This window comes from Lissotriton vulgaris, chromosome 5 (assembly GCF_964263255.1).
Source record: "Lissotriton vulgaris chromosome 5, aLisVul1.2, whole genome shotgun sequence".
Taxonomy (NCBI): Eukaryota; Metazoa; Chordata; class Amphibia; order Caudata; family Salamandridae; genus Lissotriton; species Lissotriton vulgaris.
The window spans coordinates 1,417,800,994-1,417,814,473 of NC_141693.1; the positions used below are offsets into that span (position 1 = coordinate 1,417,800,994).

The 13,480-nt window shown below is 48.4% G+C and overlaps 1 protein-coding gene across 1 annotated transcript in view; it reads left to right on the forward strand.

Moving 5' to 3' along the window:
- Positions 1-13,480, forward strand: part of DDX20 (DEAD-box helicase 20) — a 302,908-nt gene that overhangs the window by 151,804 nt on the left and 137,624 nt on the right. Inside the window, exon 6 of the mRNA XM_086923351.1 lies at positions 11,525-11,663. Coding sequence (XP_086779477.1) covers positions 11,525-11,663 — 139 coding nt within the window. The remainder of the gene's footprint in view (positions 1-11,524; positions 11,664-13,480) is intronic.

Sequence of the window (13,480 nt, forward strand, 5' to 3'; positions counted from 1 at the left end):
GGTGGTAAAGAGACAACTGGCCATTGCGCGATGGGGGGGATTATGGGCTCGTTTAGTAGGCTTGTAGCTACACTTGTTGGTCTGGGGTAAAAGAAGGTGAGGTCAACAATACCAATACCACCCTTGTTTGTTCCCCATCCCTGCCTTGTTATCCATCCCACCACCCTAGGATCTTGGAAATTAACCACTATGCATTCCCCCCCCAGGGTTTTTGGTGTATAGCCCATCCAGTCTATTCTCCTAGCCCCTATTATTAGCCCATCAATGCCACCCGGCAGAGGACGATTTTCCTTTAACCAGTGCATGGTCTTGTTTTTGAGCATCTGGAAATTTTCTCTCTGTCCTGGGGGTAGAGGTGGTACATTGATGAGAACTGCCACATAGGGGAAGGAGTCTGGAGTTAGATTAATTGGGGGTTTTCTATGAGGTGGCTTTGGCAAGGGCGTTGGGATTGATTTGGGAACTTGGGGAACAGGTTGAAGGGCAGGTTTCTGGACCTGTTTGCTATTAGCTAGGGACGCTGTTGAGGCTCTGACAGCCGGCTGATGAACATTAACCCCATTTCCTACCCCCTTGGTGTTTGGGGGTATACATATGTTAGTAGTTACGCTTACAGGTGTTGATACTTTACCCGCTTGTTGGCACGAGGTAGCCACAACGTTTACAACAGCCGGTTGGTTTTGTGGCTGAGGTAATGAGGGCTGTGTGGGATGTGTTGGATTCGACTGCGATGGTTCAAAGCCCGAGGACGCTTTACCGGCCCTAGCTGTGGGTTTTGCAATAACTTTTGCTGGGGGTTTATTTTGTTTAGAAGGTATAGGGGAGCCGTTTCTAGGATTTCTACCCTTGTCCTGAATGTGGGGGGTGTTCATGTCCTGAGGGTTTGGGTTTGTTTCCGCCCTGTTTGCTTTGATCAGGGATTTTGTGGAATAGAAATTGTCTAAGGTTTTTTGCTCAAAGTGGTTTAATCTATCAATGAGTTTAGCAATTCTATCCTCAATGGGAGTGAGTACTAATCTAAACATTTTTTCCAGTTCTGGAAGCACAGTTGCAAATAATACATCATTGTCTTTACTTGGTACTTTGGGAACAGAACAAGAATCGTCCACTTTGTCTTGGTTATCCTGAGGAATAGGAGTAGTTGATATTAGACATCCTGTACTTTGTACTGGCTCGTTAACTGTACTCCCAATGTTCACTGATGTATGTAACTTCCTAATTTTTGGTGGAGGTCGGGCCATTTTCTTGCATTTTTTTACAGCAGCTGGACGTTTCCTTTTAGCCCCAGTTTTAGAATTGGCAGGTATAACTTGATGGCCCAAGTCAGAGGGCGATAATGGGTGAGAAGTACTACCACAAGTATTGATAGAATCTATCGCGGCAGTCTTTATTATGCTGTCACCCAAGGCCTCAGAGCCTTCGATTGTAACTGGAAGGCTCACTGATGAAAGAGGAGTTACCAAAGTGGGATAGACAACATTTGAAGACTTGTCTGTAGAGTTCTTAAGTATCTCAATAGATAGCCTACGCTCAGCGCGTTTCTCTGCCAAAGTTAGTTCTTTATCTATTGCCAGTGAGCGATTGAAAAAGAATTTATCTAAGGGGCCAATGGCCAAAGGGCCAGACTCCGTTGGAAGAGATATCAAGTTGCTGGTTATAGGACTTGTGTTAGCAGCAGTCGCCATAATGGATACGAAGTAATACAAGAGAATCTGTGACACTTACTGAGATAGATGCTGTATCACACAATCCAAGAGGGGTGGCCCAGCCCGGCCTCCTTCGGCCCCGGACGGCCACAGACGGTCCCGCCCTTGTCCCGGGCTTCTCCCGGCGCGCTCCCGCGCAGCGGGGATAACACTACTCTTTTGTAGATGGCTAATTGGACTCTGGGGGCGGAGCCGGCAGGGAGAGCAGCCCAGGTGACCACGGGCGCGCGGGGGCTCCTGGAACTTGGAGTCCCCCGCTTCTGGCTCGCAGCCCTGCCGGTCTATCAAGCAGCACACCTGAAAGCCTCACAGCCGCTCCTGGCCGCGAAGCGGGACCCGCGAAGCGGGTCCGGCGAGAGGCAGCGTCGGGAGCAGGCAACAGGCAGGCAAAACAGGCAGCAACGACCGCCCTCAGCTCCCTCCTCAGTCGCAGTAACAGCAGGTCCGTAGTCCGTGGGTTTTAGCAAGGAAATCCGCCGGTTGGAAAAAAGGGCGCCTCTTTAATTGTCCAGGTGGGGGCGGAGCCGGCAGGGAGAGCAGCCCAGGTGACCACGGGCGCGCGGGGGCTCCTGGAACTTGGAGTCCCCCGCTTCTGGCTCGCAGCCCTGCCGGTCTGTCAAGCAGCACACCTGAAAGCCTCACAGCCGCTCCTGGCCGCGAAGCGGGACCCGCGAAGCGGGTCCGGCGAGAGGCAGCGTCGGGAGCAGGCAACAGGCAGGCAAAACAGGCAGCAACGACCGCCCTCAGCTCCCTCCTCAGTCGCAGTAACAGCAGGTCCGTAGTCCGTGGGTTTTAGCAAGGAAATCCTGCTACTTCTTGTGACATATATATAGTGCAATGACAGACACAAAAATACAAGTCATGCACCACACAAAGCACTCCCCCCCCCCCCCCCCCCCCCCCCCGTAATCAGCCACACCCTCTATTATAATAACAATGCCGCTGGCGTTATCCTTTTAATCCGCTCTTTGCATGCTAAGCAATTTTATTTCTTCCCGACACAAAGTCCTTTATTGTTAATACCCACGTTGCGAGGGACCCTGTGTTACCCCTTTGACTTTAATGCTATCCCCCAAATGGCCTTCTATTTTGAATAATTATAACTGGCAATGTCCAACTCTGCAAATGAGTCTCGAAAGAATATTGTTGGACCGCCTTGGTATATATCCACCGGGGGAGACAGGTCCCGGGTCATGCGTCGGTGGCGATCCCCTGGGACAACTAGGCTGGGTTATGTTGTATAGAGTGGGACTCATAGGATGCTCTTTCTGTCACTTTTTGGGAAGTATGTGTCACTTTCTGTCCCTGCGACCCTTAGCAGGGGTTCGTGCTCGCGGGCTGCCTTGCCCTCCTCCCCACTGAAATGGAAGTAGTACTATGAGTCTTTATTTATATATAATGCCTCCTGCGGTCTACATGAGTACTCATATAGGGAGCAAATACGAATGCGCCGTGAATACTTCAGCTGGCCGGCGCAGTCACTGATCTAACCTGGACTAGCAGATCTCAGCCTTGGCAGGCAGCCATTACTTGAGCTGTGTACCCCCCCCCCCCCCCCCCCCCCTTGAGAGCGGCAGGGCTTACACCACGTCAGTGCAGGACAGATAGGGCTACCCCTGGGGGCGATGTTTGAACATGAGTGTTAGGGGGGATAGGAGTCGGATACTCCGAGAAGAGAAGGGGAAAACATATACACAAAAGAAAGAACAGGGGAAAGGACATTGCCTAACTGGTGTTGTATACCTTACTTTACCCTCCAACACTCCGCACCACATCTCGGTGCACCCGTCAATCCTGACGGCCCAACCGCTAGCCCCTGCAGGACCAGTATTATCCTTCCACCTGTCTTCTGTACTCTTTTGTAACCTGTACATGTCTCTTTTCTCTTGTAACACACTGTTTGCTACGTCTTACATTTTATTTCCTTTCGATACATGCACACGTGCCACCATAGCCTACGTAACTTTTGTTGTTGTGTTGGAGTGTCTGACATTTATTGCAGTATTATACCTTTACTAGTACTTTGTAACCTCCACACATCACTTTTCCTCCTGTAATGTACCCATTCGTACGTTTTGTATTTTTAGTTGGACTAGGGGGCGGGGCTTGGGGGGGAGGGGGGGGGGCTTTGGCCGTGAGGGGGATCCGGCCAGGGGCACACATTTAATGTCATTGAAATTGAATTGGTGTTCAAATGTGCATACTGATACTAAAGCATTTAGAAGTGCCGGTACACAGCACCTGCGAGTACCGGCCCAACAAAAGCACTGTTTATTCCGTATATAACTTAACGTTTTTTTTGTTTTGTTTTTTTTTGTAATTTGTTCACTTGCAATGCTCTCATGTATCCGTTCTTGTTCTTGTCCTTATTGTGTAGCGCTCTGACGCCTCCGGGTAAAGTCCGCGCGAGAGAAAAAACGCATAGACAAAGATATAGCCCGCTTCATGGCAGCCATTCCGAGAGCGCCCCGCCTTCCTCCTGCGAATAGGCTGTCAGATATCTGGGAATGTAAGGCCCTTGCACGTACTTGACTTAAGCACTAAGAAAAGACTGATGGCAGAGAACAAACCTTTACGGTCAGCTGCTGTAAATGTGCCGATTTTTATTTTTTATTTTTTTTGAGTAACCAATTTACTGTTGTTACATTTGACTGGCACTTCATTTGCCCAGTCCTTGTAGTATCCTTCACACCGTCAATGGAAGGCATCCGAGAACTGGGTGCTAATTAATTGCTAGGTGTCGTTAGTTGCATTTTTTGCTACGTGAGCTGGGGGACTGAAACGTGCGACCTCATTCGCCAGTTCTCAGGTGGAGAATTTCAAACCTACTTTTTAGGCAGGGACTAGGATGTGCGAAGAATCGTGTGAGCACGTAGCTCTTCTTGTAGTGGGGGTGCCGCAAATTAAGGAGAGACAAAACTAAATAAAGGGGAGAGGACGGTAACTTTCAAATAATCTGACCGGCGATATTGGGGAGACCAGCATCCGTCGGGGTACGCGCCGACCTACACCACCCATCGGGAAAACAATTTACCTCCTCCCAATCTGCCCCGGAAGGATGAAGGGCCCGTGCACGGCGCCTATCCCTCCGCACGCGCCTATTCCTCCGCACCCCCCCCCCCCCCCCCCCTCAACCACTGCTCCTGGCACCGTAGACTCGGCACCCCGATGGCAGCTCCACTCTCGGGTCCGCCCTCCCCCTACTGCCCTATTTATCTTTCGCTAGACACCCTAGAAGCCATTGTTCATCTTGCGCGACGTCCTCATCCGCCTTCCACCCCTTATACATTCTTGACTCCGTGGATGCCCAGAGCCGCGGCCTGTAACCCACGTGTTGACAGCCGCCTGCTCTATTCCCTTTTCAACGACCAGACAGCTCTTCCCCCTGGGCCCCGTCCTCATATGTGCAAGGCACGAGACCCCAGCAGAGCATTGCAGCGTTTGAGGCCGCCAGCGTTGTGCCATCCCTTCTCTCTACCCACTCTTGTGCTCATTTTAAACTGCCCATTTGTGTCCCCCCGCCTCCACGGGCACATTGCTCGTGACATTGTCCTAAATGTCCCCCCAAAACACTTCCTGGCAGCACTGCTTCCGACTTTCACTTATTGCCCTCGTCCCGACGATGCCAGGAATAGGATCCTCGCTCTTTAAGAGGCAGAGGTCTGTCACGAACAATTCCCACCTGAGTCCCCTAACTACCCACTTGTTCCGTAGCCAGTATCCCCGTTGCGCTGACCCATGTTTCCTTATTTGACTACCAGGGGGGAGGGAGGGGGGGGGGGGGTCCCGAACTCCTCCTTGCCGGCACTTCTCAAGCTCCCTGCACCCTTGCCCCCCCCCCCCCAACCCCCGCCTCCCTTATCCGCTTCTCCCTGCCATGCCTGGTGGAGCCGGCTCCGCCCCCCTCCCCCCTAGTTCGCCAACCCCTAGTGCCATAGGCGGCCCTCCCTGCTCTCCTCATCTTACAAATTCCTTTCCTGTGATGACTCCCTCTTTCTTGACACTACCCCCTCCGCTGTATCTTCCCTTGCTGCCTGTGAAAATGTCGTGCACGAAATGAGGCCCGCCACCAGAAAAAATCACTTCTCTACAAAACACCACCTATCACAGGAGTAACTGGTGCAACAAGCACCAGCAAAGTCAACAGGTCTGGCAGCAATGTGCTACTGCATGCAAGTACAGGACCGCGCAAACGCTGTTCAGCACAACAAAGCCAGACATTCTTGGTCCGCCAAAGCCGGGAGAAAAGCTCGCAAAAACAGTTAAAAAGGATGATCCTCTGGAGAGAATGCTCTAGGAGTTAACCAACTGGATGTGACACATCCCCTCTCGCTCCCGACCAGAACCACGCAATCACGAACCTCCCCTGCGCGCCCCCACACCCCACAAGCAGGCACCCTTTCCCTGGCGCCATTCCCTGCGCACCTTTCCCGAGGCCCGCCTCCCCACCCCTCACACCGACTCCCATGCACTCGGCCTCGCCCCTCCGCTGTTACTCTTGTCCCCCGGGCACCATGGAAACCCTGCCCGACTCCGACGCGCGCAACTGCCCCACCGGACATCGAGCCGACCTTCACTTATTGTTATCCCTTCATGGCAAGGTGCAACTTTTTCTCGTTCAATCTGCTAGTACCCCCTAAAGGCCACCAAGTTCCGTGTTACCCAATCTATGCCTCATTCCTGCCGTATACCTTTAGTGCCTATTCGCCACGAGGCCAATCCAACATCTGCTGATGCTACACATCTTTCGCTCGTCTTCATTCTGCTCCCTTTGCATCGGAGGCCTATTCTCCGAATTGCACCTAACTGTACGTCTCTCGCCCGCGCCCATAACCCTATCTCCCCACTTTCTTTCTCCTGGACGGCCCCAAACCCAATTCATCCCTCCTTTGCCCTGCCATCCGACCCCCATTATGCCTCCTCGCTTGGCGCCCTTTTCCGCTGTCCTTGTATGTCCGTTCTTGCACCTCCCATAGTCCCTCCGCACCTTCCTTACCTACCCTCCCCCAACCTCTCCCCATCCTCTAAGCGCTGTAAATTAAGGCAAATCAATGTACTGCGACTTAGCCTTTCAGCCTCGAGAAGATCACAGAGTGAGTTAGCTAGGGGGCAAGTTTATTGCCTACGAAAACCCTGTATGTGAGTTACATTTGGTGCTGTCCTATATGCGTTGGTACGTATTTGACTTTTAACTTAAACCTATTTTTATTTCACCACATTCATACTGCCGGACAAAACAGTGACAGTTCCCGCTGCTATCACTACTCATACGCTTGACGCCCGGAGGCTGTGCCTTCCCTCGAAAACAGAGCCCCCAGTACCTAGAACCAGCACCTCCCCTCCTGTTACGCCAAACTCCTATCCTCAGCCCCATGACACTAAGGGGCATCAACTACCCGGCCCCCATCTCAGTAACTTTTAAACCAGCAACCAACCCTTCCACTCCGTCCTCCTTTTACCCGCCGCCTGGGGGGGGGGGGGGGGGGGGGTCCACTTCTACACACTTATCCTGGCTCACATCCCCAACCGCCCCTTGAATATCCTTGAGCCCCCCCCCCCGCCCCATGGAAGAGCACACCCTCTACTTCTGGCCCCTCTGGCCACCATCCCTCCATGCCCTTCCTTATTCTAGCCTTGCGCTGAGCGCTCGAGCCCTCCCGTGCCCCCCCCCTCCCCAAGACTTCGCACCTGACCCCCTCGTGCTCGGCCTCCTCCCCCCTCTGCTATTGTTGTTGCATGGGCACTCTGACGCCCTGCCCCAGAACGCCGCCTCGCCCTCTGCTGTAGGAGCCTGACCCCACTGTCCCGTGCCATTAAAGCCCGCGCCACGGACCCCAGCGGCCCCCCACTTCCACAGAGGTCCCCTTCCCCCATCCATCGCTTGTTAATATTGCGGGGAGTATTTAACTTGCTACTCCCACCCCTCCTTATCTTTCTTAATATTGCACACTCTCTTATTTATTTATTTATTTATTTATGCAATTTTATATAGCGCGAACTTTACCTGAAGGTGTCAGAGCGCTTTACATAGGACCCAGTTTCAAACATAAGGACTGACGGTACAAAACGAATTTGCAAATTTTTGACTTACATAAGAACCAGTTGAAAACATACGGACTTAGGATTACATGCGTTATAAAAAGGTACAAACAGAAAAAAAATTGCAAATGTACAAGAGATAAAGTCACACAAGGAGGAGATACAAATGGATATATTCTAGGCAAATACTAGTGAAATCTCTTTCTACTTAGGGAGGGGATACACATGGATATACTCTAAGAGTCACATAGGAATGGTAGAGAGCAGAGCGGACTCCTGCATAAACTAGTGATTAGAGTTATCTCTATATACATAGAGTATATCCAGTCTTACCCCTTCCCTATGTATATAGAGAACTCTAATCACTAGTATATACAGTAGATGTGACTTTTAGAGTATATCCATGTGTATCCCCTCCCTATGTATATAGAGATAACTCTAATCACTAGTATATGCAGTAGATGTGACTTTTAGAGTATATCCAGGTGTATCCCCTCCCTATGTATATAGAGATAACTCTAAGCACTAGTATATGCAGTAGACCGTTGTGCTCTCTTCCATTCCTATGTGACTCTTAGAGTATATCCAGTCTTACCCCTTCCCTAAGAGTCACATAGGAATGGAAGAGAGCACAACGGTCTACTGCATATACTAGTGATTAGAGTTATCTCTATATACATAGGGAGGGGATACACATGGATATACTCTAAAAGTTACATCTACTGTATATACTAGTGATTAGAGTTATCTCTGTATACATAGGGAGGGGATAAGACTGGTTTTAAAGTCACATCACCAAGGGAGGGACAGAGAAGGGCAGGAAAGTGAGACAAACCAGAGAGGGAAGCAGATAGTCACAAGTAGGCATCAGGAGAGACAATAGAGAGGTCACTAGGACAGAGAGGGGGAGGTGAGAGATCGCTAAAAAGGCGGAGGAGAAAGGTAGAAGAAGAAGTGAGTCATAGAGAGAAAATGGCGGGGAACACAGAGGTCCAGGTCTGAAAGTCCAGGAAGAGTGCTGCAAGTCCGGGGGGAGAAAGGCAGTCCAAAGCAACGGTTGGGTGATTACCCTCGTGTGTTAATTATGTCCTTGCTGCAGAGAGAGAAAATCCCTTTAGGTTTGTCCCTGGAAGCGCGTGGTCCGCTGCTCACCTCTGTCCCGATGGTGCTGTACACCCCCAGATATTCAGGATCGGCTCCGTCGGCCGTTTTCAACACTGGACGCCATTTTGGAGTCAGGCGATTGTTGCCGATCGGGGGCTATTTCGTGCTTCAGTGCGGTGTTGGGGGCAGCAATCGACTCTCCAGCTCCCAGATCGCCGCCGATGGATGGGTGGCGTCACGACCATGCTCGGAGTGACCGCAGGTCTGTGGCGGCCCTTCCTTTACTTGTTACTCTGCACACCCAGCCCCAGCAAAGTCCCCCCACCCTTGCTACCCCACACGTTCTCTTCTGTACCCACTACACTGCAGCCCACCCTAGATCCATCCCTCCCTCCCCCGCCTCCCCCCACCTCACCTTGCACTTTGTCGATGCTGCAGCTCTTCTCCTGCCAAAATTCCCCGGAGAAAGAGGGCCTTGTGCCCGGTGCCCACCCTTAAATAGCCCTTATCTCCCTACGACATTCCTACCTTAAATTTATGGCTGAGCTGGCCCAGCCCCAATGCTTGGTGGGCCCGCTCTTTCTCTTTCCCTGCCTTTGCTCCCCTTATCTCGCGCCAATCATTGGGCGCTCGGGCTCTGCCTCCCGGGGGCGGCCTCCACTGAGACCCCCGGTCCAGCCACTGTCCCCCTCCCCCTGGGGAGTGGGGGGGCCGAACCAAGAGGCATTCTAAATATTTTGTTATTCTTGTTTCTCAGTTTTGTCTCACTGCCCGAAGTGCCTTCGAGAGAGAGGAAAGTAGGCGAGGACATGCCTTCTAATTGGAGCCCCTTGCTCACTCCTGACCTTGTATTCTTGAGTATGTCTGAGCAGCTCACCGACCGGAGACAGGTTCCGCAGCCTGGACCTTGTTTGGGAAGGACTGAAAGCGTTTTAGTCTCTGTGAACTAAGAGGCGAAATAGAAAAAGTCCTTTGTAAAGTGAAGAATGTGTACCCTGGGTCACATCCAGTTTGACTGTTCTATATACAGAAATGTTGTTAATGAATGACTAATTTGGTGTGGAGCACTCAACGAACTTTATAACATTATATGTATTTATCCCATTTTGCTTCAGTTCTGCTTTGCTGTTAATGAATATCTCTCTCCAGCGGAAGCAGTTTTCTTGGACCCATTCTCTCCTCTCCAATTTAAAAGCAGCTTTTGTTCATGCAGTATCTGAAACTGTCGACCTCTTTCCCTGGCCCCCCCTGTCACTGAAAGTTGTGGGGCTTCTAATCCACAGGCCTGTATTAGAATTATTTGATGTAGTTTTGTGGAAGTTTATTGATTAGAATGTGCGTTTTGTCCTGCCTTTTAGTGACTTTTACTATAATCTGTAACATTTTTAAAAATCGTTGTGATATGAAATTTCAAAGAAAACACGTAATGTGTCTTTACTGTTAAAATAATGTCCGTAGATGTGGTTGGGTACAATTTTGTATTTGTGCAATTTATGCTGTTTCTTCCCTAGTTTTTCGCTATGCCCGCCAGCAAATCAATAAGAAAGGCATAAGTATGCTCAGTAGCTGAGGTACCAGGTGAATCTTTGTATCTTGGGGCACTTTTTTGTCCTTGGCATTTATTTGACTAGTTCGTTTCAAAATGCTTTATTCGGTTTGTACAGGTACAACCATATAGCAACATTCATCAATACAATTGAAGTCACTTTTATAAAGGATTAAAGAATGACTAGTTGACATGTATTCGACTTTTTGGCAAGTTAACATTAACTACGAGTTGTAATCTTGCTTGACTTCAGCAGCCGTTATATGGAATCAAGTTCAAGATGGCAATGGTTTAAATAGTGAAACCCCTGGATGGGAAAAATTAGTTCTTTGGTGACCAGATGTAGGTCGGCAATTACCTGTCGGTAACGGCCGAATTCGGCCGTTACCGACCGGTAATTGGATTTTGAGATGTAGGGCCCTTCATTTTACAGAATCGGTAAATTTACAGAATCAGTAAATTTACCAATTCTGTAAATTACCGAATCTGTAATTTTACCGATTCGGTAAAACCCAGATGTAGGTAGCACTGTTTGCAGTGCTAAAGGCCTTCAGGATTCGGTATTTTACCACCCAATCCAATTGGGTGGTAAAATACCGAATTCAGGTGTACATGCACATCTGTGCATGTACACCTGTGCCATGTGACACACAGACATGCCCTTAGGGCATGTATGTGTGCCACATGTGACACAAGCCTGTACTTGGGGTGCTAGAGGGTGTCAAAGTGACACCCCCTGCACCCTTGCTGGATTCGGTATTTACCAATTCGTAAATACCGAATCGGTATTTCCCATTGATTCCTATGGGCTTCATGGCCCATAGGAATCAATGGGCAATACCGATTCGGTATTTACCGAATCGGTAAATACCGAATCACACCGATTCGGTAATTCTGAAATTAGAATTACCTACATCTGCCCCCTTCCTATTTACCGACTCTTAAATACCGAATAGGTAAAATTCGGTATTTAAGAGTCGGTAAATAGGAATTACCTACATCTGGCCCTTAGTTACTATAAACCAGAGATTTCGAGATATATAAACAAAAAGAAATATGAATCAATCATTGGGTTTTAAAAAACAAATGCAAATGAGATTGTTTTGACACTGATTTCTTTTTTCTCTAGGGTTGAAGCAGTATTACAAAGTGGTAAATTCTTACCCGTTGCCACACAAAATATTTGATGAGAAGGTTCAACATTTGCAGGAGCTGTTTAGCAAAATCCCCTTCAACCAAGCACTAGTCTTCTCCAACCTCCACAGCAGGTGATGCTTGTTTATGTACTTTTTTTTTGCTCGTGTCGATGATTTTTGTTCTGTTTTAATCGTTTTTTTTGCTGTTCTAATCTTTGAGCTGTAATTGTGTTCATAGTCTGTGCATCTCGTAGACTAACAGTTTTTAAACGTTTACATCTGTCGACCCCCACTGAATCATTGCCTGAATTCTGGGACCCCCACTAAATCATTCCCTGCATTCATGGACCCCAATGGGATCATTTCTGGGAGCCCTCACCGAGTCATTACTGCAATTCAGGGACCACCACAAAGTCATACTGGAAGCCGAGGACCCTGGCCTAAGCAATGTCTACAATTTAAACTTCAAAACAATACACAAAATACAAAAACAAGTATACGTCAAACAAATACAGAAACTGTGAATTATTTAATTTAATACACATACAAATACGGAGCAATGCAAATTTTAATGGGAATATTGGAGCTTGTCTAAATTCGTTTTTTAATTCTAAAAGACATTGCTCTAATTTTGTTTGTGTATATGAGCGCTTCATTTCAGGCCATCTGTTGTCCGGGCTAGATTGTGTTTGCAGTACTTGCACTGCTGCCATGAATAAGGATACCAACTTAATTTCAAATTGCTTCACCTTCCTACCTTACCAATTAAAGGCCCAATGCACTATGGTTGTGATCTCAAACCAGTCACTATGTTTGCCCATTTCTGCTATGACCCCATACTTTTCATACACTGCAATGAATTTTTAAAACCACTTTATATTGGTCTTTCCTCTTTTTCAATTATATAGTAAGTATTGCTGAATTTTGAGATTCTTTCATCTGTAAGGTATGTCGTCATTGTTGCAATCGCATGAGTTTGTCATAATAAAGGTATTGCGATACTCATATACACTTGGCAGCTCGCGTATTATAACACAAACAGATTATCAAACAGTTTCGTCAACGGTGTAACAACTTACCTCCCCTGCCTTATCATCTAACCTCCCCACAAGAGTAACGTTCCAATTGTAGAAGCATCATTGAGAAAGAAAAACATGTTGGTAGGGGATATTCCCTTGCTCTACAATGCTACTATGGTGGGTAGTTTTTTTCTTTACTCCACAACCTATACATGGGTTATTTTGCCATGGGGTTTGGCTATCGTTAGATTGCGGGTCGTTCTTTCAATGCAACACGTTGTGTGCCTGTATAATGCTATTGGGGCATTTTCTTTTTATTCACCTACTTCCTGGGCAGTGTGATGCTTTCCAAATGTTTAGCGTTCTGGTTGCTTTAAGGTGGTCCATTCCTGGTGCCCCTGCCCTCTTTGTACACTGGGGCTGTTTTATCCCACAGTCCTGCACTCGTTTTTGGTATGCAGTCCTCTACTTTCTTCCCTTGGCAGTACTTTGCTTTCTATGTCCGCCCAGTATAGCACATCCCACTTCCAGCTGTGTAGTGTTGAAGGTATAGATGCCTTCCATTTGATCATAACGGACTGTTTAGCCAATAAAAACTCCAGGACTGGACTTTTGAATGCCACTTTGTTTTTCTAGGACCTTGTTTGTATCCCCAGTAAGGTACTGTCTATATTCCTCACGGCTTTTCTCCCAGAGATGTATTCGAATTGTCTACTACTGTAGTCCAATAATTCTTTAATACCGGGTGATACTATAGCTTGTTTTGAAAGGTAACTTCTTCATGCCTGCACCGAGTGCAGGCTTAAGAGGTCCCTGGGTATATCTGTCCTAACTTCTGCAGGGTAATGTAATGCATGGCGGTAATATACTAATCAGCCAGAGCACAAACCAACCTTTTGGTAGTATTTGCTGGAACTCCCTCATGCACAT